Source organism: Vicugna pacos, chromosome 29, assembly GCF_048564905.1.
Source record: "Vicugna pacos chromosome 29, VicPac4, whole genome shotgun sequence".
NCBI classification, from domain to species: domain Eukaryota; kingdom Metazoa; phylum Chordata; class Mammalia; order Artiodactyla; family Camelidae; genus Vicugna; species Vicugna pacos.
Window position 1 is genome coordinate 13,995,350 of NC_133015.1, and position 27,112 is coordinate 14,022,461.

Consider the following 27,112-nt stretch of genomic DNA (forward strand, 5'->3'; position numbering starts at 1 on the left):
TAATGCAGGTTTTTGCTTTTAGTTTGATTTAAGTGAGACACAGGGATGACTCACACTGAGTACAGAACTTTATTATTCTAAAGCCATTACATTCATTTAACTTAACGAGCACAAACTATCTGCCAGGTCTTTAAGAACGAAGATGAAATTCAACTTAAAGAGCTCACTTCTGTCCAGAGGGGAGACAGATATACAAACAATCAAAGAGCAAAGCTCCATGAGTTCTTAGAGTATCTCTTTATTTACAATTTGGGAAGTATCTGTACCTCCATATGCAAATTTTCTTAGCGAGAACATATGCATGTGAAAGCACAGATATAGTCTTTATTTTTTATACAAATGGTAACTATTCACTTTTTTCCGTACCTGCAACTCTGCATCTCTAATTTCTCACAAATGGCTGCATCCGTATTCCGTTACGTTGACGCGCTATAATTTAATGAGTCCCTTGGGGCTGAACATTTCGGTGGTTTCCAACAGTTCTACAGTGAGCAGTCATTGTGGTTCATGTGGGGGCAAGTGTATCTGTAGGATCAGTTCCTAGAAGTGCAATAGTCGGGGCAAAGGTTATGTGCTTTTATGTATTTGAAATATTTTGTTAATACATTTTTAACAATTCAGCAAAATTCAGATTATATGTGAGCGTCCATGCACCCAGCTTTTTATATTATTAATCTTATGTGTACGCAGAAGGGATCAATGCAAAATACCAGACAAGGAGGAAAGATGGCAGAATGGGATGTGGAAAGCTGCACGTATGGGCAAGAGGAATAGAAAGTATGTGTTATTACTTTCCCATTAGTCATGGAACATTTTGGTTCTAATGACCCAAAAGCATGTGCTACTTCCTATGATTTAGGTCTTAGAATCCACTTCTCTCAATATACACCTAATCTTGACCAACTAAATCATATACACATCAGTCTCAGCTATCATTTCTGTTAAGATTTGTGTGTTTGCTCTGTTTCCAGTCCCATGGCTCTAGTTACCTGATGGACTCTCTCCATTTACGTATCCCATCTGAGTATCAGCACATAAATTCTCCTGTCCCAAACCAGTTCACCCAAATTTGATTTGCTGTTCTCTACCTCAGACCCATCACCGAGTAGTGTGAATTCTCTCTTCACCGTGTGTCTCCCATCAGTGCACTCACTCCATTTCCCCGTTCCTTTGCCTGGTTTCTCTGCTACCAGCCACACCTCCGTTCCATCCTTCCCCCAGTTCCTCACTAAATTGCTTAACATACTTCTACCTGGAAAAGAAAAAATCTCCCTTCTTATTAGTGCTTATCATGAACACAGTGTTCCAGCCCCATTACCTCCACAGGAGGTAATCTGTGCACCTTTGTCACATAGCATCTCCTGACTGGGAGTCCCATCCCTCTCCACCTACCTAACCACAGTTGCCCATTCTTCAGATTCAGCGCAGAACCCATTTACCCCCCTCCAGCTTAGAGCTGAGCTCTCCCCTCTCTGAATTTATTGTTTTGATTCTCGGTTTTATTGAGATACAATTGACATTCAGCATTGTATAAATTTAAGGTGTACAACCTAATGTCTTGACTTACATATACTGTGAAATGATTACCACAATAAGGTTAGTAGACTCTTATCTTTCGAATATACCATGTAGCAGTGTTAACTGTAGTCACCATATTGCATGTTACACACTTCCAGTTAGAAGGTAAATAAGTACTGGGGCTGTATCTTTTGACTACCTTCATCTAATTCCCTTTCCCTCCCCACACACCTTGCCTCTGGTAACCACAAATCTGATCTTTTTCAATGACTTTAGGTTTTTTGTTTTTTAATTCCACATCTAAGTGAGATCACACAGTATTGTCTTTGTCTTATTTCACTTAGCATAATGCCCTCAAAGTCCATCCATGTTGTTGCAACTGGCAGGATCTCCTTTTTATGGCCAAGTATTTCATTATATGTATATATACCACAATGTCTTTATCCGTTCATCTGTCAGTGGACACTTATAAATAATGTGGCTATGAACATGAGGGTGCAGATATCTCTTTGACACGGTGTTTTCATTTCCTTTGGATATATACCCAGAAGTGGGATTGTTCAATCATGTAGTACTTCTATTTTTAATTTTTTGAGAAGCCACCATACTGTTTATCAGAATGGCTGTACCAATTTACATTGTGACCAACACCACGTAAGTGTTCCCTTTTCTCTGCATTTTCATCAGCCTTTGTTATCTCTTGTCATTTTGCTGAAGGCCATTCTAAAAAGCTCAGAGGTGATAACCTCACTGTGCTTTTGATTTGCATTTCTCCGATTAGCAACGTTGAACGCCTCTTCAGATAACTGTTGGCCATCTGTATATCTTTGCAAAAATGTCTATTCAGGTCCTCTGCCCATTTTTAAATTAAGTTATTTATTTTGCTACTGAGTTGAATGATGTCAACCCTTTATCACATATATGGTTTACAGATATTTTTTCTCATTCCATAGGTTGTCTTTTCATTTTGTCAGTCACTTCTTTTGCTGTGCAGAAGCTTTTTTTTTTTTAGTTTGATGTAGTTCACATTTTTTGTTGTTGTTTCTTGTGCTTTAGGTGTCATATCTGAAAAATGATTGCCAAGACTCATGTCAAGGAGCTTTTTTCCTATGTTTTCTTATAGGAGTTTTAGGGTTTCTGTTCTTACATTTAAGCCTTTAGACCTTTTCAAGTTAATTGTTTCATTATTTTATCTGAATAGCCAGTATTCCAGCAACATTTATTGAAGAGACTGTCTTTTCTTGAATATTCTTGGCTCCCTTGTACAAATATTAGCTTAGCATTTATACATGGGTTTATTTCTGGGCTCTGGATTCTGCTTGGTTTTTCTGTGTCTGTTTTTATGCCAGTACCATAAAATTTTGATTTTATGTTTTGATTACCATAGCTTTATAATTATAGCTTGAAATTAGAAAGTGTGATGCCTCCCACTTTGTTCTTTCTTAGGATTTCTTTGGCAATTTGGGGCCTTTTAGAGTTCCATATAAATTTTAAGACTGTTTTTTCTATTCTGTTAAAAACACTATTAGAATCTTAATAAAAAGTGCATTGAATCTGTAGATGGGTTTGGGGTACTATGGACATTTTAACAGTATTAATTCTTCCAATCCATGAACATAGGATACCTTTTTAATTTCTTTCATCCATGTCTTACAGTTTTCAGTGTAGAGATCCTTCACCTCCTAAGTATTTTTTTAAACTTATGTATTTTTTATTAATAGACTATTTTTTAGAGCAGTTTCAGGTTCACAGCAGAATTGAGCAGAAAATGCAGAGAGTTTGCACATAGCCCTCCCCACCCACACATATGTACTCCGCTACCCTCAACATCCTGCATCAGTGTGGCATATTTAGTACAATCGATGAACAAACATGGACACATTATCAACCAAAGTCCATAGTTTACATTAGGGTTCACTCTTGATGTTGTACATTCTATGGGTTTTGACAAATGCATGATGGCATGTAGTCACCACTAGAGTATCATACAGAATAATTTCATTGTCCTAAGAATCCTCCCTCCCTCTCCCCAAACCTCTGGAAACCACTATCTTTTTATTGTTTCCGTAGCTGTGCATTTTCCAGAATGTTGTTTGGTTGGAATCAGATAGGTCATAGTAATATGACCTTTAAGTTTCTTCCATGTCTTTCATGGCTTGATAGCTTTTTTTTTTACTGCCCATATATTTTTTAATTTACATATATGTACTCTTCATTGTTTCTAAGAATGTTTTTAATAATTATGTAAGTTTAAAAAGCTAAAGCTAACCACAAAATAAGAATTAATTCAAAAAGATACATACACCTTGCTGTTAACAGCAACAATATTTACAATTGCCAAGACATGGAAGCATCCTAAGTGCATATCAATAGTTGAGCAGATAATGAAGATGCAGCAAATATACATGTAATGGAGTACAACTCACCTGTAAGAAAGAAGGATATTTTGCCATTTGTGGCTCTTCACTTTTTTTTTCCGCTTCAAAAACCAGAATTTTATAACCAGCATAAACATTTCTATTACATCAAAAACATCAAAATACCTAGAAATAAACTTAACCAAGGAGGTTACCTATACTCCAAAAACCAAAATGATGCAAAGAAATGGAAAGATTTCTTGTGTTCTTGGATTGGAAGAATCAACAGTATAAAAATGGCCATACTATACAAAGCAATCCACAGATTCAGCGCAACCCTCATCAAAATACTCACGACATTCCTCACAGAACTAGAACGAACAATTCCGAAATTTATAAGGAACCACAAAAGACCCCAAACAGCCAAAGCAATCTTCTGTAGGTCTTTCCCCCCCCCTTCTTTTTGTACTCTTTTCTTACAGTTTGATGACTAGAGAAGGTCCTTTAACATTTGTTGTAAAGCTCGATTGATGGTGCTGAAATCTTTTAGCTTTTGTCTGTCTTTGAAGCTTTTGGTATGAAAGAGAGCCTTGCTGGATAGAGTATTCTTGGTTTTAAGTTTTCCTCTTCCATCACTTTAAATATATCATGCCACTCTTTCTGACCTTTAGAGTTTCTGCTGAAAAATCAGCTGATAACTTTATGGGAGTTCCCTCGTATGGTATTTGTTGCTTTTCTCTTGCTAATTTTTTTTATTTTCTCCTCATCCTTAATTTTTCTTAATTTGAAGCCTATGCACCTTGCCATGTTCCTCTTTGGGTTGATCCTGTGTGGCACTCTGCACTTCCTGGACTTGGGTTACTGTTTCCTTTCCCAAGTTGGGGAAGTTTTCAGTGATTATCTCTTCAAAATTTTTCTCAGGTCCTTTCTCTCTCTTCTTTTTCTGGGACCCCTATAATGTGAATATTAGTGTACTTCATGTTGTCCCAGAGTTCTCTTAAACTATCCTCATTTCTTTTCATTTTTTTCTTTTTTCTATTCTGCAGTAGTGATTTCCTCTCATCTGTCTTCTAGCTCACTGATCCATTCTTCTGCCTCACTTAGTCTATTCTTGGTTCCTTCTAGTGTGTTATTCATGTCAGTGATTTTATTCTTCAACTCTGGGTATTCTTTATATTTTCCAGCTCTTTGCTAAAACTTCACTCTGTGCATCTATACTCCTCCTGAATTCTCTGAACATCTTTGCCATCATTACTTTAAACTCTTTCTCAGATAAATTGCCTAGCTCCTCATCACTTATTTCTTCTTCTGGGATTTTATCCTGTGCCTTGGCCTGGGAGATACTCCTTTGCCACCTCATATTGTCTATCTTTCCATGTGTTTGTGGATTTCTTCCACAGGCTTTGGGGTAGTTGTTTTCTTATTTCTAGTATCTGCCCCTGGTGGATGAGGCTTATGCAAGTTTCCTGGCAGGAGAAGCCAGTGCCTGCCCACTGCTGGGTAAAGCTGGATCCTGGACCTCTGGTGGGTAGGGCTGTGTTCCCACCCTGTATGCTGTTTGGTGGGGCTAGGTCTTGATGCTAATGATCCAATCATGATGTCAACCTCCAGGAAAGCCCACCACCAGCTTTTATGTCCCCTAAGTGAGCCACAGCTGTCCCCCACATCCCCAGGAGACCCTCCAAATCCAGCAGGCAGACCTGGCTCAGATTCCTATGAAATCACTGCCTCTGGCCTTGGACCTGGCGCATGTGAGTTTCTGTGTACGCTTCCCAAGCAAATGGAGTCTCCATTTCCCCCAGTCCTGTGGCAGTCCTGGAGCCAAGCCCCACTGGCCTTCAAAACCAGATGTCCTGGGGTTTCCTTCTCTTCCCAAAGCCAGAACCCGGGCTGGGGAGCCTGGCGTGGGGCTCAGAGCTCTCAACCCTGTGGGAGGGCCTCTGTGGCTTAACTATTCTTCAGCTTGTGGGTCGCCCACCCAGGGGGGACAGGGCCCAGTTACATCGTGAGCAGGGCCCCTCCTACCGTCCTGCTGTGGTTCCCTCTTTACGTTTCCAGGTGCAGATCTTTTTTGCTAGGTTCCAGTCTTTTTTCCCGATGGTCCTTTAGCATTCAGTTGTGGTTTCATTGTAGTCATGAGGACAGGGGAGCTCATGATCCTACCGTTCTGCCATCTTGACTGGAAATCCTAAGTATTTTATTTTTGATGCTACTGTAAATGAGATCATTTTATTTCTTTGTCAGATAATTTGTTCTTAGAGTATAGAAATGCTGCTGATATTTGTTAATGTTGCATCCTGTAGTTTTTCTGAATTTGTTGATTATATCTAACAGGTTTTTTTGTTGGAGTCTTTAGGATTTTCTATATATAAAATCATGTCATCTGCAAATAGTTTTACTTCCTGCTTTCCAATTCTGACGCTTTTTACTTATTTTTCTTGCCTGATTGCTCTGGCTAGGTCATCCCGATTCTTAATTCCTCACTGCTGTATATTGTAATGAAATAGTTTCAAGCAGATACATCTTACCTGCTGGTCCTTGGCAGTGGAAGCTTACATTGTGTATGTTATTTTACAAATCTGCTGTACCTGCAGTGATGGAGAAGCAATAGGTGATTTTAATGATAATGATAAAGTTATAGATCATCTTAAACCTAGAAGCAACAGTGAGTCATTCCCCCTAAACCCTTATTTTACAAATGAACAAACTGCAGCTCCAGGGAGGTTTGTTATGATTCGAAGTCATGTAACTAAAGTCAGAGTTGAGAGAGTAACTCGGGTCTCCTCATTCTCGAACCTGCTTTTCTTTCCTTCTTTGCAGCCATCTCTCAAAGACTTCATGTAAGAAATATTTGTTCCAAGCTAAACATTGATGCAAGAAAAAACCTGTTTACTTTGCACCCATTTGGCCTAGAGCCATAATCTTCACATCAGTATGTGCTTAGTTAGGGAAAATATTATTTTGCACTGTTAGTTCTAATTATTTGTTAACACGTGTTTGAGTTCCCTGTCCTCTCCCCCAGCCTCAGTCATGATTTACATTTAACAATGAGTGATTATAAGACTACCATTATTATTCTGTTTAAGAGGGTTACCAGGTGCTGCTCCACTGGGCTCCTACAGCCAATCAGGTCACAGTCATGTCTCTCTCACACAGCCAGGATGCTCGTGGTGAATTTCTCCTTCATCCTCTGCTCCTCTCCTTCACTCACAGCCATTAAAGTGCTCTTCTAAAGTGATCGGCCTTTCATAACTGGCTCAACTATTATTTCCTCTTAACAAGTGTTTCCCCAGTTCTCCGGGCAAAGGGAATGACCTCCCCCCACCTCTTTTTTGCTGCTACTCACCCACAGACTGAGCAGGTGGGCCTGGGATGTCTTCTACACCCTGCCTGCAAATTCAAAAAGTCATTATTGAGTGAATGAAAGCCAGTACAGTCTATTTTTAGGATCTAAAGTTGCCAAGCAGGACATTCTAAAAATTTGAAAAGATCTCTAGTACTTGGTTCTGTTTAATTCTATTACTGAATGATAACACAAATATAGACATATTCTAAAACAGTATAAAATCCAGAAAGATCTACACGTGATATTGAACTGTGGTCAGGCCTTTAGCAGATTGAGACAAAGAGTGTTAATAACCGAGTGACACTAGTAGCTTCTCTATTCCTTACAGATAATCCCCCACAAACTCCTCAGTTCCGAATTCTATTTGCTCTCATGCCACATTCTCCTAATAGTCTGAATTTTTTTTAAAAAATTCCTTTGAACTATATAATTTCAAATTATACTTAGGGTTCCACATTTTTTGTGTGAAAAAAATTATTTTCCTATGGGCTAGACAGAATTTTGTCCTCTGAAAGAAAGGTAATGATTATCATTCACTTACCCAAGAAAAAGATTTGTACTTACTCCAGTGCTTTGGAGCAGTCAACTTCATAATCATGTTTTCATCCTTCATGGATGAGGTAACCTCTGTGGGGTTTTTTTCCCCCCGTTTTTCTTGTCTCTGGTTTGAATTTCACACATTTCACAAACCTTCCCATTATTTAAGCTAGATTTTGAGATTGATGTTTTAAACAATAACTACCAAAAAACAGAAACCTACCTTAGGTGTTCATTTAAAATTTTCCCATCTGGTAAAGCTGTCTAAACGTCAGAGCGAAGAACGCCTGATGGAAATAAATGAACAAAAGTTGCCTCTTACATGAGTAACATTAAGTTCTGGAAAATGTAAAACCACCACCAGCTAAAGGAAAGCTGCTTAAACTTTCAGCGTGAAAAATCCACTGGGTACAGATTCTGAAAGGCAACTGTTGGACAAGGTTTTGGTTCGTAGCTACTGTGTTTTAGTTAAAGTTTGAAATCGGCATGCAAGTCACAGCGTAGATGTGCTGAAGAAAGACCCATCACCTTCTTAAAAGAAACAGACTCCAGGTTCCATTTTAAAATGCAGTCCAGTATTCTTAGGGGAGGATTAAGTTTGAAGTTTTGTTTTAAACAGATGTGATGTTAAGATCTTAACTGGCGATTTTCACAAGACTGAAAAAAGCGGGGGTGGGCAGCAGAATGGATTTCCAACGTGGGCTTCCAGGGCCCGTGCTGGGAGTGCTCTCCATCCTCATTGTGTGTCTGCCCCTTTCACAGCACGCCATGCCCTTCTGGAGGGTGTCCAGTCACTCGGACCTCATGGCCCTACATCATGCCTTGGAACTGGAGTACCTGTAACTGCCACATAGCACTTTGAAATCGCACATCTGCCCTGTGACCAGGAACAAATCCAGCAGGCCTGCGTCCCGTGTCGGCGCTGGACTCCAAACTAGCGATTTCAACGTATTGATGCCCAGCTGCTGGGGGTCCTCACCTCTGCCCTAGCGGGACGTGAAGGACCACATCCCTTTCTTCAGAACAGCTGTTGACTCTTGTACTGTGAATCCCATGAAAATAAGCCATGAGAATGTTCTAGCACAGTGTGATGTGTCTTGGCCACATTAACTACATGGTTCAAACCTGTGAAGAAAGGACCTGCAGATGCTTAAGTTTTTAGAATCTTCAATGTGACATAAACAGCTTCTCCAATACAGCCAACTTGATTGCACAACGAAGACTGAAATGTGTTTCCTGAATACCAGTGGGGGGATTTTTCTTGTAAAGGTTTACTTTTTGGTGTCTCATATCCAGGGTAATCTCTACATCTCTACTTATTTATGAACAGACTTTAAAAAAAAACAGCTTTATTGAGGTATAATTCAAGAACCATACAGTTCACTTGAACAGACTTTTTGGACATCAAATAATTGAAGAGATGATTAGCTTAAGAGAGAAGCAATTAAAGGCCCTGGCCTCACGACACAGCAAGTACTTTGAATTTTAGCACATTGCAAAGTAGTTTAAAATATGTCTAATTTAAACGTATAATATGTACATCACTGAGACAATCATGTACAGAAAGAATTTTTGGTGTAAATTTGTAATAATGGATGATTCTTTTACATATTGTTTAGGAAAAGGATGCTGAGAGGTAGCAATGCCTTGCTCGTGAAGTATGAGGCAGTGTGCACAGATGTGCAGTGCCTTATCCAAGTACTGGGTATAAATATGTAGATAATGGATTTTTTTTTTTAGATGATGTTGTCAAGACCAAAGGCATGGATGTCAAGTGTCAATAGGATTTTGTTTTCCTTTTTTTTTTTTTCTCCCCATCAGTTCTTTTTTTTAAAAAAATGCTGTTAGGAGGGCCTTGGTAAAATAACACAGCAGTGTCTTAATTTGGGGGAAAAAAGCCCTCTTACAACCTCACTTTTTCATTTTCAACCCTAGTGTATTATATGTAACTACTTGGGGAAAAAATGATTATTCAAATGCTTCTTCCCACAGAAAGAATGTAGCTGATTGATAGATATATTTTATTAATAAAGTGGTTCATGAATTGGACACTCGCAGAGTTTCCATGTGCTCAGATGACAGTGTCTGCATTTTCCTGTTTAAAATGACGTTAGGGAGGACATTACCCCATAGCTGGAACTCAGCAAAACTTTGTAGTACTTCTTACCTTTGTGTCCTTCTGTCTTTTCCTCCACACTCACCTCCCCCCGCCCCCACCCAGCCCCCCCAGGACAAGTTCATCGCCTGCAGTGGACGTGGCCGGTCATCATCACCAAGGAAACAACGCTACCCTTTGCCCTCAGGATGGATTATTACGTGACAAGCATAATCTGGGCAATAAAAACAGTCACCTTTGTAATACCCTAAGAAAGTTTCTCCAAAAGGGATCGGTCAGTTCATCTAGGCGCTAGTTTCTCTCATCTAAAGCCTTCCATTGTCATGAAATTACTTCATGGATGAATTTTCTTTAATAATATTTTGGGAGGAAAAAAACACCAGTTTTGACCCAAAGTGGCAAAAGTGCTACTCTATCCTTTTCTCAAGTTTCATGTTGCTGCTAGAATTAGTTGTGAATTCTCCAAATGTGTAATAATAATAATTCAGTTTTTTTTTTCTTTTGCTTGAAGCAAACAGAAGTTGACAATTTTTCTAGCCTTTTCATTTTACGTTTTTGTACTCTGCAGACTGAAAAGACAAGGTTTATCTTGGCCTTACTGTATAAAGGTGTGTTGTGTCCACAATTGTGTACAGGATTTTTCTTCATTAAATTTGTGTTTAAATTAATAAAACGGATTTGTGAAGTACTGTAAGCTCCTTGCATGTCAGTATTTTCTTTGTCTTGGTTACGAGAAACAGCAGGATCTCAGTTGCTTTAAGAAGGCTCAGAGTCCAACAAAAGGAAGTCGTATGAAGCAATTGCAGTAATGGCTTTATCAGTCCTGGAGAGGACCAAGCGAGGGGAGTAACAGCTGTTTCTTTGATCACTGTAAAAACAGACGAATGGAAAAGCTCTTTGCTTCCTCCAAACCTATATAAACTAGACCCTGACTCACATTTATCTGCTATAGAACAGAATTCAGCATCAAGTATCTCGGATGCCAGAGCATAGACTGAGCCACTTAAATACCCAAGAGACAGCACTATAAACCAGTTTCATCTATAAAGAACGCCCACAACATACACCTCTAAGATTTGGCCAGACCAATCACTGCCAAAGAGCTATAAAGCAACACAACTGGCTTCCTCCTGGGATTTAATCTTAGCAACACAACATTTGTATGTACAAACACGTGAGAATCAAAAACGCAGTGATCTGACTTGTTTATCAGGCCCAGGATGTTCATTTTTCACACACACACACTCGGCCAAGTGGCTTGAGTAATGAAGTGTCTGAGCGTCCTCTGACACCGGAGAATGAAGAGTTTGGGGAACATCTTTACAAGGCAGCAGTGGAGCGGGGCGGGACCGTGAGGTCTCAGGCAAAGAAAGTATGGAAATAGGCAAAATGGAGAGCATATCCCCAAAAGATGACTTTTCTAAAGCACTGCTTCGAACTTGACACCCCCTGGCTAAAATGTTTAAAGGGCTCCCCTTGGACCATAGATTAGAGCCCAGACTTCTGTACCTGGCATTCTAGGGTTTCCAAATAACATTGCAACTTTTTTCCCATTATCTCTCATTATTCTTATGAACAAACCTTCAGGATATATTAACTGGGCTCTTTAATGGACCCAACTGCCTGTAAGCATCCCTGCCTCATCTTTACTAGAGCTTTCCCACGGCTGTCAATGCTTCCTCCACCTTCAATCCACCCAAACCATGTCCAGCTCCATCCAGAGCCTTCTCCTTTGCAGAGCCTCCCTCCCCATCACAGCACAGTGTTAGCTCCACCTCTTGAACTTCTCCCACTCAATGTCCACAGTCTTGTTGGCAGTTCCTATCATTCCCTTCAATAAAGGCTCACTGTTCTAGATGCTAGGGATGGAGGTCCCCACTCCTGAGGATGGAGTTTACATCGGAATAGGTGGCAACAGACAAATGAATTACCAAATGAATGAAGGGATAGGATACATTCAGTGGGAAACGTTCCTTATGGAAAATGAAGACAGGGCATGGGGGGCACAGGGCTTCCTTGAACAGGATGGACAGAGACAAGACATGTGAACCGAGACCAACTGCTCAGAAGCAGGCAATATGTGAAGATCAGGGGCAGAGTACAGAGGCAACAATCCCCAGAAGAGAGGACTTCTATTTACTGTGTTCGAGGAGTGAGACTCACACCCACAGGTCCAAGAAGAGGTGACTCTGGGAAGGAGCTGAGACTCCGAAAGTCTTGCTGAGACATTTGGATGCTAGTCTAATGGCCACTGAGGGCTTCACACAGGGTTGTGACCCCATCTGATACCCTCTTTGAAATGATCGCTTGGGCCACTGGGTGAAGAATGGGCTACAAACCAGCAAGAGAAGAAGTGGGGACACAAGTTACCAGGCTAGCCGGGAGCAACAGCCAGGGGCAGATGAGGATGGGGAAATGGTCAGCTGGGTTTATTTTTTGTGACGGTGACGACAGCACTGGCTAACGGGTTGAACAAGGGAAGCGGTGAGACACGAGGAATCTGGACACCTCCGGAGGTAGGGGTCTCCCCACCACCGTGAGATAGCACACCCAGTGGCTGACAGCCCAGCCTTCACGGGCCAGCTGCCTGGGTTTGAATCCCATCTTCCCGGTTTTAGCTGGCCACGTAGTTTAACTTCACTGCGCCTTAATCTCCTCATATGTAAAACGGGGGTAACAATGTCTACTTCAGAGCATTATTATGAGAACCAAGTAGGTTAACCTGCGTAAAGTGCTTGGGACACCACTTGGCATGTTATTTATGCTGCCCGTTATTATGATGGCCAGGTATTCACGGACATTTTTGTCCTCCCCAACTAAAGGACCAGCTCTTTGATGGCACAGATGATTTGTTTACAAGGGGACTGGCATGGTTTAGGAAACAAGATGAAAAAGACAGTCTAGGGCTGAGTATAGAGCTCAGTGGTACAATGCGTGCTTAGCATTCATGGGGTCCTGGGTTCAATTCAATCCCCCGTATCTCCATTTAAAAAATAAGTAAATAATTTTTTTAAAAACAGTCTAGTACCCTGACCTCAAGCATTGGGATGGTGGCTATTTTAAAAAAAAAGAATCGCAATGATACCACAGGCTTCAGGGAGCAGTACTGATGGTGAGGGAGGCAGGGCTGGCAGGGCAGGCAGGAAACGCTCCCCCGAAGAGCTGACGTCTAAGCTGAGACCTGCAGGCTGGACCAGCCAGAGCAGGGTGAGGGGAGACGAGAAGGGGAAGAAAAGCCGCAGGCCCCAGGACCGGGGCTCAGGGAGGGTGGGTCGGCGTGGTCAGGAGAGCAGGCTGAGGCTTTAACTGGCCTTCACCTCTGAGTAAAACTTCAGGCTTTTATTACACATGAACGTAGCCATTCATCCCTCCGCTCAGGGAGAAAGAAAAATCAAGAGGATGGGAAAAGAAATCTCATCCAGCCTCCTGCATCAGCACACGCAGCCTGGACCCCTTCACGGTGGTGATTATGCCACGCCAGGCTAGACCAGACTTCAGATGTTAGCTCTCAGTAGTGTCTAGCTGAGCCCTTTATTTTACAGATTACAAAACTCAGGTTAAATGCTTTGCCAGAGAGGTCACAGCCAAATAAGGCAGAGTCACGACCCCAGCGGACTCTTGGACGCAACACGGAATCGTGAAGAGATCAGGAGCTCTCAGGCCAATGAAAGCTGGCTCCGTGCCCTGCTCTCTCGCCCCACCCCAGGGCTTCGGCAGCACCTTCCATCTTCAAGGTCTGTTTGGCATCCTGTCCGTAGTCAGTACAATTGTCCAGTGATACCTGAAAGCTGCTGCTGCTGTTTTTTTTTTTTAAAAAAGCCTTAGCACGTCTTCCAGAGGTTGGTTTAAAATTTGTCTTCCAATCAGCATTTACCAATGTCAAATTCACAGATATTTTGTAATAGCTTTTAAAATTTGCTTTTCAAAACATCTGAATATGACTTGGATGTTCTCCAATTCAAATGAATATAAAGGAGGGCATTTGCTTAACAGAACGTGGGGATGCTGCCTCGGACACTGCGTGTTCGTTTAAGAACTGGACAAAGTTTCCTCGCAGACACTGGAACCCCCACGCTCTGCGCAGCTACAGAGGCTTCCGCCAGTTCGCGTGGTCCTGCCCATCCCGCTCAGGAGAGCTCTGACAGTCCAGGGGAGGGCTCGTAAAGGCATTTCTTTCTTTCGGTGTCTCTCAGAAATGTTTCCATGTCTCTCCATTCATGCAATTATACAGACTGACAGGATAACTTGTGGCAGAAAAAATGAAAGGGTTTGTAATTTGGGAAACCTTTGGCCCCACTGACTGAAAGCAGGTTGTTTGTAAAAAGGAAATCCTGACCTCAGCTAACTGGCAAACTCTGTCAGAAGCAATAGAAGGACGCGGAGGAGAAAGAACAGCGCCGGGGGTTTTTATTGGCAACAGAAGAAACACGGATGCTTTGCCAGAGGAAAACCCTTCAGAGAGAAGTCTCCTGTGGGGACACAGAGTGTGCTCGGAGCCCCTGCGTGTGCAGACACCCCCCGCACCGCCATTCTGGACTGGTTCTGTGCACTGGTTTGACTGGGGGAGTCTGCTGCCGGGACCATAGCTTAGACTGCCAAACCTGAAAATGGATTTCCTCCCCTGAGCTGGGACGGAAGCCCCTCTTCTGCTACAAGCACTCTACGGCCTGGCCCATCTTCTCTCCGTGTGGCTTGGCTCAAAGCCCCAAGACCCACAGAGGATGAGGTGCGCACCAGGTGGGGAAGGAGACCAGCTACCTGGTGCTGTCCACGCTGGCGCTGCCACCGACTCGCCCTCCCCGCCTCCCCCTGTCTGCTGCGCGTTGGGCAGGACCCTGCCGTGACCTCTGGGGAGCTCCCTATGAGTGGAGGCCCCCACATGTTCTAATTCCTTTCTGCCAGTGCTTCTCGATTGGCTGCCTGCTGAAAACACCTGGGTGCCTTAAAGACTTCCTGAGCCCCTCTCTAGAGATTCTAGTTTCATTTGTCTAGGTTAGTTGGGGCTTGCCTGGCAGGTGAGGTGAAGGGCCATTGCTTTGGGGCAAGCAGATCTGTAGGAAAGACCCCCAGTTCAAGTCAGCTTCCAGCAAGGTAGGGCCGCGTGTGCAGTGTGCTCGCCCGGCTCCTGGCCTTTCCTTTCCAAGCCATTCTGATTCCCAGTTGGCCATGCCTATGCCCCCAAAATCCTTGTGTCCCTGAACTCAATTCCATTAATCGTCTAGAGAATTCCTCCAGTGAGTGGAGAGGTCTGCCTGGTGTCAGGGGTGTCCCTGAGGGGCTGGCCACCTAGTGGGGAAACAGAGATAACTGGAAAAAAAAGACTGACAGGGGCCTCACTAGATCACAAGAACACTGGAAATCTGGGGGGCGGGCAGCAAATGTTGCAAAGAATTTGAATTTTAGGATGGAAGGCCAGAGAGGACAGCAATGAATGTTGGCTGGAAACAAGTCTCATTAAGGGGGTGACATTTTCATAAGCCTAAAGGAAATGAAAGAATAAGATGCTAATGGGCTCTTAATCCGTCCCTGGATTAACGAGAGAGAAATGTATAGTAACTGCCAGCAGGGAGACTGCGGGAGGACCGCAGTAATCCAAGCGACATGGAAGGAGGGCTTGTCCTAGGGCATCCCTGGGGATAGAAACCCGTAGCCGGTGTCCTAGAGGCAAAGCCAGTCATGAGCACATGCGAGAGGCTTCCAAGGCCCTCTTTCTGCCCCCTGCCCCATCCAGCACTGCAAAGGATCTGGCTGGACCCAGCCACCAAGTTGCGTATGATGTCAGAGGATTACAGCTGCGGGGAGAGGCTGGTTCATTCTAAACCTTTTCTCTAATCCAGACCTTGTAGGCTTTGCTGTCTTTGGAACAAATTCTGTATCACTGAACGTGTATGTTAGCAGTGAACTGTTTCTAGGGGCAAGAATAGCAATCGAGTTTCCCTGATGGTTCCAGAAAGTGCAGCAATCGGGCTAAAGCCCTTTCCGCCCAAAGGTCACTTCTCCAGTTCAGATCAGCAGAAGGGGATGGGGGCTGGCGGGAGGAGATTTTAAAGACACTAAACCCTTTCTGTGGAGGGTTTTACTATCACCCTCCAAAAACAGAACCTGAAGGTGGGCTGGTAGGCGGGGGACAGCGGACAGGACCTTGGTCATATTTCCAGGAGGACAAGGGTCCCCACACTCACTCCCTGCACCCCCTTTAGGGACACTGCATCTGTGGAGACGAACCAGGTACCCAAAGGCTGCTCCAAGGTCCTTAAATGCAAGACCCCTCTGACTATGTTCATCATGCTTCCTTGTTTACAAGCACGGAGCCCGCCTCCGAAAAATGGCAAAGCGTTGAAGAAGGACAGAAAAGGAAGTTAGAGAAGAAAAACCAAGACAAAGAGTGTGAACAGTGAGGAGCGGTTGGTTTGTTGCATCAACTCGGACATTAAAAAGAACTAAACCGCTGAACAGGATGCCCTGCACTTGCTCTAGCCCTGACATGCAGGAGGCCTGGACAACCCCTCCCCACCTTCCTCCACGTCACAGGATCAAAGTCCCCGTGAGCACAGGTCCAGACACCCCCCGGGGCAGAGGAGGAAGGGAGAGGGGGTCTGGGCGAAGGCCGCCCTGCCCCTCCGCTGGCTCTTCAGAAAAGGCCTCTTTCACCGCCTCCCTGTGTTCCTGTCTGCACCAACCCCTCACTGAGAAATCACGGCAGGCCCCATCACCTAGCCTGCTTGATGCTTCAGATATACTGAAGACTTTGCAGAATTTCCATTCTTCTCAAAGTAGTTAAAATGCAAGCGGGCGGGGGCAGGAGTTGATGGGGGAAGGGCACCCCCTTATTGGAACAGTCTTGTTTTGAAAAACTTCTGCCCTCTGGGGTTGAAAGCGTTTCTTGGCCCAGGCGAAATCAGAAGGTACCACGACAGCTCCAGAAAGGCTTCCAGCCCCCGACCTTGAAATTTATTTGCAAAGCCTTACAGGAAATCAGTGCTGTGTGTTCCATGAAAAACAAAGGAGAATGCAGGAATCAGGAAAAACAACAGACTGCTCCAAACAGCCTTACATCAACAGGCTTTAAAGAAAATGAGATGCTGAAAAAATAGTTCCCTTTGACGTGTGAACTTACTGGGAAGTTCATGTTTCCCAGGGTGGGGTTAAGGGTGCTGCCGAGATCAAGGCGGTGTGGGGTGGCCAGGACATCAGCAGTAAGGAGCGGGGTGAGCCAGCGGCTCCAGGCGCACCGGGCCCAGGAGATGAGTGCTTTGTTTGGGAAGACTCCTAGGAGAACGTAACATTTCATCTGTACTGAGGGACAGGCGGGAGTTTCACAGATGAAAATAAGAAAGAGCAGAGCTGCGGGGATGGTGGAGAAAGTCTAAGACAGTTTCAGAAACGGAGCCTTAAAATTGCTCTAAAAACGAAGCATGATATCGGATGAGCTGACAGTCACTGATAACCATTCACAGAGTGCTTTCCACACACAGCGAGACATTCCTGAAGTGGCCAGAGAGATGTGCAGTGCCCTTCAATGCCCAGGGTTCAGCTGACCAAAGGCTGCAAACTCAAATGACAGGAGGGGCATGTAATACAAATCGGTGAATGACACGGGCCTCTCTGGGAATCCCAGGGCGCTCTCATTTAAAACCACCACCACCACCACCAGCTTATTCTGGTTTGGTAGTGACAGTTCAGAAAAGGTTTTCTACACTGTAAGAAAAATACACGAACAAGTGTATTGTAATCAGCCCTAGGCAGTCATCCTCAGAGGGGCGAGGTAGGGAGGGTGTCAGAAAAGAGCAGGGGTCTGCAGACCGACAGCTGCTTCTCAACTCTACCCAGCTGCGGCCACGTGGGAATGCTGGCTCGGGGTGTCAGGTTTTCCAGCTCTCAAGAAAAATCAGATATCCTGATATGGGAGAGAGTTGGTTGCAGGAATCTTAAACTGTGTACATTATGGCTCCAGATTTTAAATTTTGTAGACGGATTAAAACATGACTGTGGGCGCAGTTGAAAACATTCAGATAATGGGAAATATTTCTGTGTGGAAGGTCGAGGAAGGCTTCCTGGAGGGACTGATGCCTGAGCTGGACCTTTGGGAAGATTATTGGTCTCAGGTAGGAAGAGACTAAAATGACAGCATCGCTCCTACTTTGGAAAGTCACGTCGTGCAACAGTCCTGAACTTGGCCATTTGCCAGAATGAACTTAGAAATCTTTCCCCCCACATTCATATGTTTTAAATATTTAAAATGTTTATGTGCATGCTATAACATAGCTTCACCTTAAAGACATTATACTAAATCAAAGAAGTCAGACACAAAGGGACAAATGTCTGATTCTAATGTCATATGAAAGACCTAGAATAGGACAATTCAGAAAGATGGGAAGTAAAATAGAGGTTACTGGGGGCTGATAGCAGAGAGAAATGGGGAGATACTGTTTAATGAGTACAGAGTTTCTGTTTGGGATAAGGAAAAAGTTCTCGAGATGGATGGTGGTGATGGCTGCACAATGTTTTGTTGTACTCAATGCCACTGAATGGTTAAGAAACATGAACATGGTAAAAAAAATTGTGTAATATAAGCAAGCCTATTTATCATAAAGAATACGGAAATATGTAAAAATTTTAAAGGATTTTTGTTCTCCACCTGTTGCCAAATGAATATACAATGGACCAACCAATTCTTTCCCTCACAAACTGTTAGGAATTCACCCCGCTGGGCTCCTACAGCCCAGCATTGAAGAATCCACAGGCAAAAACGCCAGCCATTCCCACTAGAATCAGCCTGGGTTGCCTGCGGTCTGACTCTGACACACTGTGCCACTGCTCTTTTATAGAACTCACGGGGGAGGGGTGACAGGAAGCTTCCGATTCCCCCAGAGGATGCGGTCATTTGACTGCCTTTAGGTGTGGTGCGCACCTGTGTGTAACACATGCTGACCTGTGTAGGTACAGTTTGGCTTATTTTACATAATTTTCTGTTTGTTGATTTTTTTAAAAAAATGTCAACTGCTTTAGATATTGTCCACTTTGGTACTTATAGATCGAGTTCCTCACTTTTAACAGCTGCCTAATGTTCCACTATATGTAAGTAGCATACCTCTTCCTCTGATGGAAATTGAGGTAGGTTGCTGGATTTTCCCTTTATAAACTATGCTGTAGTAAACATTCTTTTATCTCTTTATAAATGTGCACAAATAATTCATCTAAGTTAACTTCCTAGATATATAAGTGCAAGGTCAACAGTTATGATTAATCTAATAAAATTTGCCAAATTATTATGCAAAACAAATTGTACTGATTTTTATACTTGCACCAAAAGTATTGTGAAATCCAGAAGGCTCTGTAGACTCTGAGTCCTGCTCCCAGAGATCCTGATGCTGTAGCTCTGAAGTAGGATCTGGATGTCAGTATCATTTTAAAATTCTACAGGTATTTCTAATAATTGCCAGCTTGGACCCATTGATCTAAGTACAAGCTGAACATCAAATTGTGTATTATCTAATTGCAACTAAAATCTAAACACGAAGGAATACTGTTGACAGAAATTAAAGATGTCCTAAGTAAATGGAAAGATATACCATATTCATAAATTAGAAGACTGGATGTTTTAAAAATGTCAGTTCTCCTCAAATTGATGTGTGGATTCAATGTAATCCCAATTAAAGTCCAAGAACAGAGAGAAAGAGAGAAGGGGAAGAGAGAGAGAGATAGAGAGACAGAGAAAGAGACAGAGACAGAGGCAGAACACAATCTGATTCTTTAAAATAAACAAGAGCACTAGCAGATGTCAAAACCAATCACTTAGCAGTTACTGTGGTACTCGTACTAGACTAAAGGAAAAAACAAAAAAGATAAAAAACAGAACTGCACATATTCTGTCACTGATGACCAGGATGAGAGTACAGGAAAGATGGCCTTTTCAATAAATGGTGCTGATCAGTGTTATTCCCACTTGGGGAAAAAAAATGAATCTTGACCCCCACCTCTCGTCCTACAGAAAAATAAAATCCCAACAGCTAAGTACAAATGTAAGATAATATAGATATTAGAAAAATACACATAAAATATGTTTATGAATTTCATATAGAGATTAACAGGACATAAAAATAATTCACCATTTTTAAAATAAGTTGGCCTCTATCAAAATTAAGATGTTCCTCTCATCAAAACACACCACTAAGAATGAAAGGGCAAGCCATGGTGGGAAAAGATATTTGCAACATATACATCTGATAAATTACTCATAAAGAGAAGATACAAAGAGCTCATACAAATCAATATGGAAAAGGGCAAGAACTTTCAAGACTAAAAAAAGGCTAAAAGGATATCCAACTGACAAGCATAGACAAAGTTGTTCAATGTCATTGGTTGTCAAAGAAACGCAAATTAAATCAATCTTGTGGTATCTTCGCATACCAACAGAATGTGAAGAAATGAAAAAGGATGGCTGAAATGAAGAGAAGTAGCATCTATACATAGCACTAGTGGAAGCATACGTTAGTACAGCCTCTTTGTAAACCTGTTTGTTACTATCTACTCAGTTGGATCACGCTGCACTCCTCTGAATTACTGAGGAAGGTACCCTTAATGATTTATTTAGTATTATCTGTTGCCTTGAAAAACAATTGTTGTTTATTACACATATGTTTCTTAACCCCCTACCCAACATTTTCAACTTCTTGGAGTGGGAACAGTGTCTCATTTTCTATACCACCGAGTACCCAGCCCATCACAGAGTAAATATGCAGAAGTATCAGCTGAAGGCGCTGCTGGTTTATATTATAGGTCCACAAACACATTTTTTTATGCTACCCAAAAAACTCTAATTCATTGTTTCATTTTTCTTTGATATCGTCTACATATTAAATACACTAATATCTTAGACTTAAATTTAATAAGCTGCTATAATTCTGTGTCTGGGAATTTATTCAGAAGAGTATTATTCATTGATTTATTTATTCACTAAAAGCTGTATCAGACCTAATACACCTGAGGATGCAATGGAGAGCAAAAATAATTACCTGGCTGAGTTAATCATGACCAGAGCATAAAAATGAATGCTTGGGTTCTGGTTCAAGATGGCAACATAGGTTGGGGGAGGGAAATAGCGCAGTGGTAGAACTTGTGCTTAGAACGCACAAGGTCCTGGAGTTCAATCCCCGGTACGTTAAAAAAAAAAAAAAAAAGGATGGCAACACAGGAGGATCCTGAACTCACCTCCTCCCAGCTGAATCCGCAGCGACATGCGGAACAACTCCTTCCGGAAAAAGCACTAAACACTGGCTGAGCAGCTCCGCCACACGGGGTAAATGAGCGAAGGCCCACATCAAAGCAGGCAGGAGAGGCTGGAACACTCTCTCTCCAGGAACCCCATCCCTGGCACAGCAACCCACAATTGTGGAAATTCAAAACCCGGAGTTTCTCCCTGAGGAGTAAAGGGTTTAAACCCCACAGGGCCACCCCTGCATCGCACTGTGAAAACCAGCGGGGCCTGTGTCCATGAGACCCATAGGTGACAGCCATCTGAGGACACTCTCAGAGGGCTCACGTGTGCACTCGCCCACCCCAGGGCTCAGTGCAATGGCAGCCCATCAAGGGGCAGCCAGACTATATGTTAAAGAGGCTCATTCATTCATCTTCAGGCACCAGCCTGAGAAGTAGACCTGGAATTTAACATAATCTAGGAGCCTGCTGGCTGGAAAGCACCATTTTGGCTCTCTCCCTCTGCCATGCTCCAGAGCTTTTACATGCATCTGGTACCCTGACTTTTACATCTGGTGCCCCACTTGGGGGGCTGCTGTTCAGGGGATGTTTGTTGATCACCTGGCTCTGGTGGCCAGGGGACTTGTGATCCTGGACCCCACAGGACTGTCACAACTGGAGACAGTTCTTGGCAGACCAACACCCCCCGCCCCGGGGCACTGCATAGCTCAGGAGCTGAAACACACCCTGAGTCTTTCTGTGAAAGAGGCTTTTTGCTTGTCCAGGAGTTTTGGCCTGAGGGGCAGGCTTCTGGTTTGGCACAGAGGTGCCCTCAGGAAACAGAGGCCAGTGGACATCACCTTTCCTCCCTCTCTCTGCCTCTCTCCAGCTCACCAGTATCTCCCAGGAAGGAGCTTATACCCTTGTCTGGTACACTGATCTCTGTGGCTGCCACCAGGGGACACCTCTACATTGTCTGGCTCCAGAGACCTGTGGGGCCTAAGCTCAGGGGTCCCACAGGACTGTAGCCAATAGAGAAAGAGTTCTTAAATGGCTACCACCACCCCCCACCCCAGGGCACAGTAAAAAGAGCTCACACAAATCCAGGAGCTCAGTCTTTCTATCAAAGAGGCCTATCATCTTATCCTCATAGCTGCAGCCTGAGGGGCAGGCTTCTAATTAAACACACATCTAAGGGCTGTCGGTAATCCCTTCCAGAGGACGAACGCCATCTTTGTGCTTTCCCTCTGCTGTACTCCAGAGCACTAAGATCTCCTAGAAGGGAGCTTTTATACACATCTGGCATCCTGGTTTCTGCAGCCGCCACCCAGGGGATGCCCCTGGTCCCCTGGCTCTGGTGGCCAGGGGGTCTTGTGTTCCTAGATCGCACAGGACTGTAACAATCACAGAGACAGTGCTGGGCAGACTTCCACCCCCAGGGCACTGCGCAGAGAGCGACTGAAATACACCCCCAGTCTTTCTGTAAAAGAGGCCTATTTGCTTGTCCCAGAGCTTCGGTCTGAGGGGAAGACTTCAGGTTGATGGAGATGCTCTCAGGGAACTGAGGCCAGTGGACACCATCTCTACACTCTCCCTCTGCCTTGGCACAACTTGCCAGTATCTCCCAGAAAGGTGCTTCTACACTCATCTAGAGCCCAAATTTTTGCAGCTGCCACCCAAGGGACATTTCTAGCTTACCTGGCTCTGGAGGCTAGTGGAGCTTACACTTGTAGTCCCACAAGACAATTCATATTTGCATATTTCAAAAGCTGTTGCCAGAAAATCAGGCTTCCAATCAGTCTGAATTTCAGTGCTAAGATCTGCCCTTTCAGAACACTGGTAGGTCTTGGAACACCCTCAACTACTGGGAGCCAGTAAAAATAAAATAGGCTGCTGAGACAATGACAAAGCATTGAGAGACAGCCAAGAGCTAGAGCAGGGTTGAACAACAAGATGCATCTCCCACACAAGGCTAACCCTTCAAGACTGGGAGAGGTTGCTATTTCACCTAACGCACAGAAAGCAACACAGAGTCAAGCAAAATAAAGGAACAGAGAAGTATGTTGTCCACATGATAAAACCTGGGAAAAAACCTTAATGAAACAGAGATAAGTAATTTACCTGATAAGTTCAAATGGTCAGAAGTATCAGGAGAGTGGATAAACATAATGAGAACTTCAAAAAAGAGGTAGGAAATATAAGAAAGTACCAGTAATAGAAGTCACGTAGCTGAAGAATACAATACTGAACTGAAAAGCACACTAGAGAGGTTCAGTAGCAGTACAAATGAATCAGAAGAAACTATCAGTGAACCCGAAGACAGGGCAGTAGAAATCACCAAATTAGAGCAGCTAAAAGAAAAAATGAAAAAGAAAAAAACATGAGATACTTCGAGGGATTTATAGGACAGCATCAAGCAGACAAACATTCACCATAATAGGGGTCCCAGAAAAGAAAGATTGAGAGAAAGAGGCAGAAAACTTATTTGAAGAAATTATGAGTGAAAACTTCCTTAATCTGGGGAAGGAAACAGATATCCAGATCCAGAAAGCCCAGAGAGTTACCCAGAAGATGAACTCAAAGAGACCCACACCAAGTCACATTATAATTAAAACGTCAAAGTTTAAGGCAAGGAGAGAATCTTAAAAGCAGAAAGAGAGAAATAACTTGTTTAGTACAAAGGAACCTCAATAAAACCATCAGTAGATTTTTCAGCAGAAACTGCAGACCAGAGGGAATGACATAACATATCCAAAGGGCTGAAAGAAAAAAATCTGCCAACGAAGAATATCTACCCAGCAGATTTATCATTCAGAATTGAAGGAGAGAGAGTTTCCAGACAAGCAAAAGCTAAAGGAGTTCATCAACACTAAATTGGTCTTACAAGAAATGTTAAATGGACTTTTTTAAGCTGAAAAGAAAGGGTGCTAATTCATAACAAGAAAACCTATGAAAGTGTAAATCTCACTGGTAAAGTTAAATATATAGTAAAGGTAGTGAATTAGTCACTTATAAAGCTAATATGAAGGTGAAAAAACAAAAGCAGTAAAATAACTATAACTGCAATAATTAGCTAAGGAGCACAGATGATAAAAAGATGTAAAATGTAACATCAAAAATATAAAACATGGTAAGGGAGAGTAAAAATGCAAAGCCTCAGAATGTGTTCAAACTTGTTACCAACTTGAAATAGACTTAACAAACAAGTTGTTATATACAGAAGCCTCATAGCAGCCATAAAGCAAAAACCTACATTAGATACACAAAGAAGAAAGGAATCTAATACCACTAAAAAGAGTCACCTAATTACAAAGGAATAGAGGAAGAGAAGAAGGAAGAGAGAGGAACTACCAAACAGAACACAATTAATAAAATGGCAGTAAGTGCACACCCATCAATAATTGCTTTAAATGTAAATGGACTAAATTCTCCAATCAAAAGACAGAGTGGTTGAATGGACAAAGGAAAAATAAGAACCATCTATATTCTGCCTGTAAGACTTGTTTCAGATTTAAGGCTACACACAGACTAAAAGTGAAGGGATGGAAAAAGATATTCCATGCAAATGGAAGCCAGAAGAAAGCTGCGGTAGCTCTACTTATACCAGATATTACAGTTTTGTTTTAAAGTCTGTTTTAAGAGACAAAGAAGGGCATTATGTAGTAATAAAAGATTCAGTCCAATAAGAGAATATAACATGTGTATATATTTATGCACAGGGGCACCTAAATATATAAAGCAAACATCAACAGACCTTAAGAGAGAAAAAGACAAGACAATAATAGTAGAGGATTTTAATACCCCACTTACATCAATCGATACATCACCCAGACAGAAAATCAATGAAACATTGGCTTTAAACAACATATTAGAGCCGATGGACTTAACAGAGATACATAGAATATTTCATTCAAAAGCAGGATGCATGTTCTCTTCAAGTATACAGCTGCCCCAGGTCAAGGCCCTGTGCAGCAGCGGGCCCAGCACTCGGCCCACAGACCAGTGCAGTGGCACGAACTCTGCAGTCAGAGGTCCCAGGCCCAGGGCCCGCCCACCAGGGGGCAGGAACCAGCCCCAGGAGCCCCAACACTCTGGCCCCGACCAACAGTGGGTTGACACAGCAACGCCTGGACCCCTCAAGCCCTGCAGTCAGGGATCCCGGGACCTTCCTCTGACCACCAGAGGGCTGGCACTGGCCCCGGGATCAGCCCCAGGACCCCCTGGCCCTGGCCACCAACAGGCCAACAGCAGCTCTGAGACACCTTGGGCCCCTCAGCCAGCCAGCCCAGGATCTGGCCTTGCCCACCAGTGGGCCAACACCAGCTCCAGGACCCCCAGAGGACTACAGCCAGAAATCCCAGGACCCAGATTCACTCACCATGAGCCAGAACTAGCCACAGGACCCCTTGGGCCTCAGCAGCTCTGATTCCAGCTTTGGGACACCTGGGCCCTGCAGCCAGAGACCCAGAACCCAGACTGGCCTGCCAGTGGGCTGGCACTAGCCCAGGGACCCATCGCTGTGTGGGCACCAGCCTCAGGATCCCCTGACCCTGAGCCCGACCACCAGTGGGCAGACACTGCCCCAGGACCACCACAGTCCTGGAGCCTGCCTTGTCAGGACCCAGCCAACACACCAGCAGGCCAGTACCAGCCCCAGGACCACCCAGGCCCCCACCCATCAGCAGGCCAACACCAGCTTCAAGATACTCTGGACTCCTCAGCCAGCCATCCTGGGACCCAGCTCCTCAGCAGCAGGACAGCACCAGCTTTGGGACACCTGCAGCCAGCTGGGTCAGAAACCAGCCCCACCCCACTGGCAGATCAACACTAGAAAACAATCCTATTTATAGCTGCAACAGAAAGAATGAAATATTTAGGAATAGATTTAATCAAGGGGGTGAAAGACCTGTACATTGAAAACCATGAGACATTAATGAAAGAAAATGAAGATGATACAAATAAATGGAAATATATTCCATGATCATTGATTGTAACAATTAATATTGTTTAAATGCCCATACTACCCAAAGCAAAATACAGATTCAATGCAATCTCTATCAAAACTCCAATGACATTTTTCACAGAAGTAGAACAAACAATTCTAAAACATTTGGATGGAAACACAAAAGACCCTGAATAGCCAAAGCAATCTTGAGAAAGTAGAACAAAGCTGGAGGGGTCATGCTCCCCGATTTCAAACTATATTATAAAACTAAATAAAACAGAACGTATATTACAAAATTACATAATCAAGAAGTATGGTACTGGTATAAAAACACCATAGATCAATGGTACAGAATAAAGAACCCACACTTATATGAGTAATTAATCTGTGAAACAGGAGACAAAAAATACAATAGGGAAAAGTGGTCTTGGGAAAACCGGATAGCCACATGTAAAAGAATGAAATTGAACCACAATCTTACACCAAAATTACCTCAGAATGGATTAAAGATTTGAAGATAAGACCTGAAACCATAAGACATCTAGAAGAAATTGAATAGGTGGTAAGGTCCTTGACATCAGTCTTGGTAATGAATTTTTGGATTTGGCATCAAAAGCAAAGAAAACAAAATCAAAAATAAACAAGTGGGAGTATACAAACTAAAAAGCTTATGCACAGCAAAGGAAGCCATCAACCAAGTGAAAAGGCAGCCGACTGAATGGGAGATACTAATTGCAATTTGTATATCTAATAAGAGGTTTATGTCCAAAGCTTATTAAAAAAACTCACAACTTGACAGCAAAGAAACAATCTGATTTATAAAATGAGCAGAGACACTGAATAGACATTTTTCCAAAGACACAAAGATGCCAACAGGTACATGAAAAGTGCTCAACATCACTAATCAGAGAAATGCAAGTTAAAACCACAATGAGCTATCACCTCACACCTGTCAGAATGGCTGTTATCAAAAAGACCACAAATAACAAGCATTGGTGAGGTTGGTGGTAGAGAAAAGGGAACCCTCGTATACTGTTTGTGGGAACGTAAACTGGTGCAGCTACTATGGAAAATAGTATGGAAGTTCCTCAAAAAAT

General features: G+C 43.1%; 1 protein-coding gene and 1 long non-coding RNA gene across 13 annotated transcripts in view; one reads left to right on the top strand and one right to left on the bottom strand.

Annotated features, from left to right (window-relative positions):
• The window catches only part of EYA1 (EYA transcriptional coactivator and phosphatase 1), a 288,250-nt gene extending 278,443 nt beyond the window's left edge, over nucleotides 1-9,807 (top strand). For all 12 annotated transcript variants that reach the window (XM_072951809.1, XM_072951808.1, XM_072951810.1 and 9 more), the window contains one exon: nucleotides 8,521-9,807. In XM_072951809.1, coding sequence (XP_072807910.1) covers nucleotides 8,521-8,601 — 81 coding nt within the window. In that variant the 3' untranslated portion in view covers nucleotides 8,602-9,807. The remainder of the gene's footprint in view (nucleotides 1-8,520) is intronic.
• Nucleotides 6,406-27,112, bottom strand: part of LOC116286013 (uncharacterized) — a 77,265-nt gene continuing 56,558 nt past the window's right edge. Inside the window, exons 2-4 of the long non-coding RNA XR_012065440.1 lie at nucleotides 7,982-8,045; nucleotides 7,222-7,265; nucleotides 6,406-6,463 (exon numbers count right to left, since the gene is read on the bottom strand). This is a non-coding gene — a long non-coding RNA (uncharacterized lncRNA). The remainder of the gene's footprint in view (nucleotides 6,464-7,221; nucleotides 7,266-7,981; nucleotides 8,046-27,112) is intronic.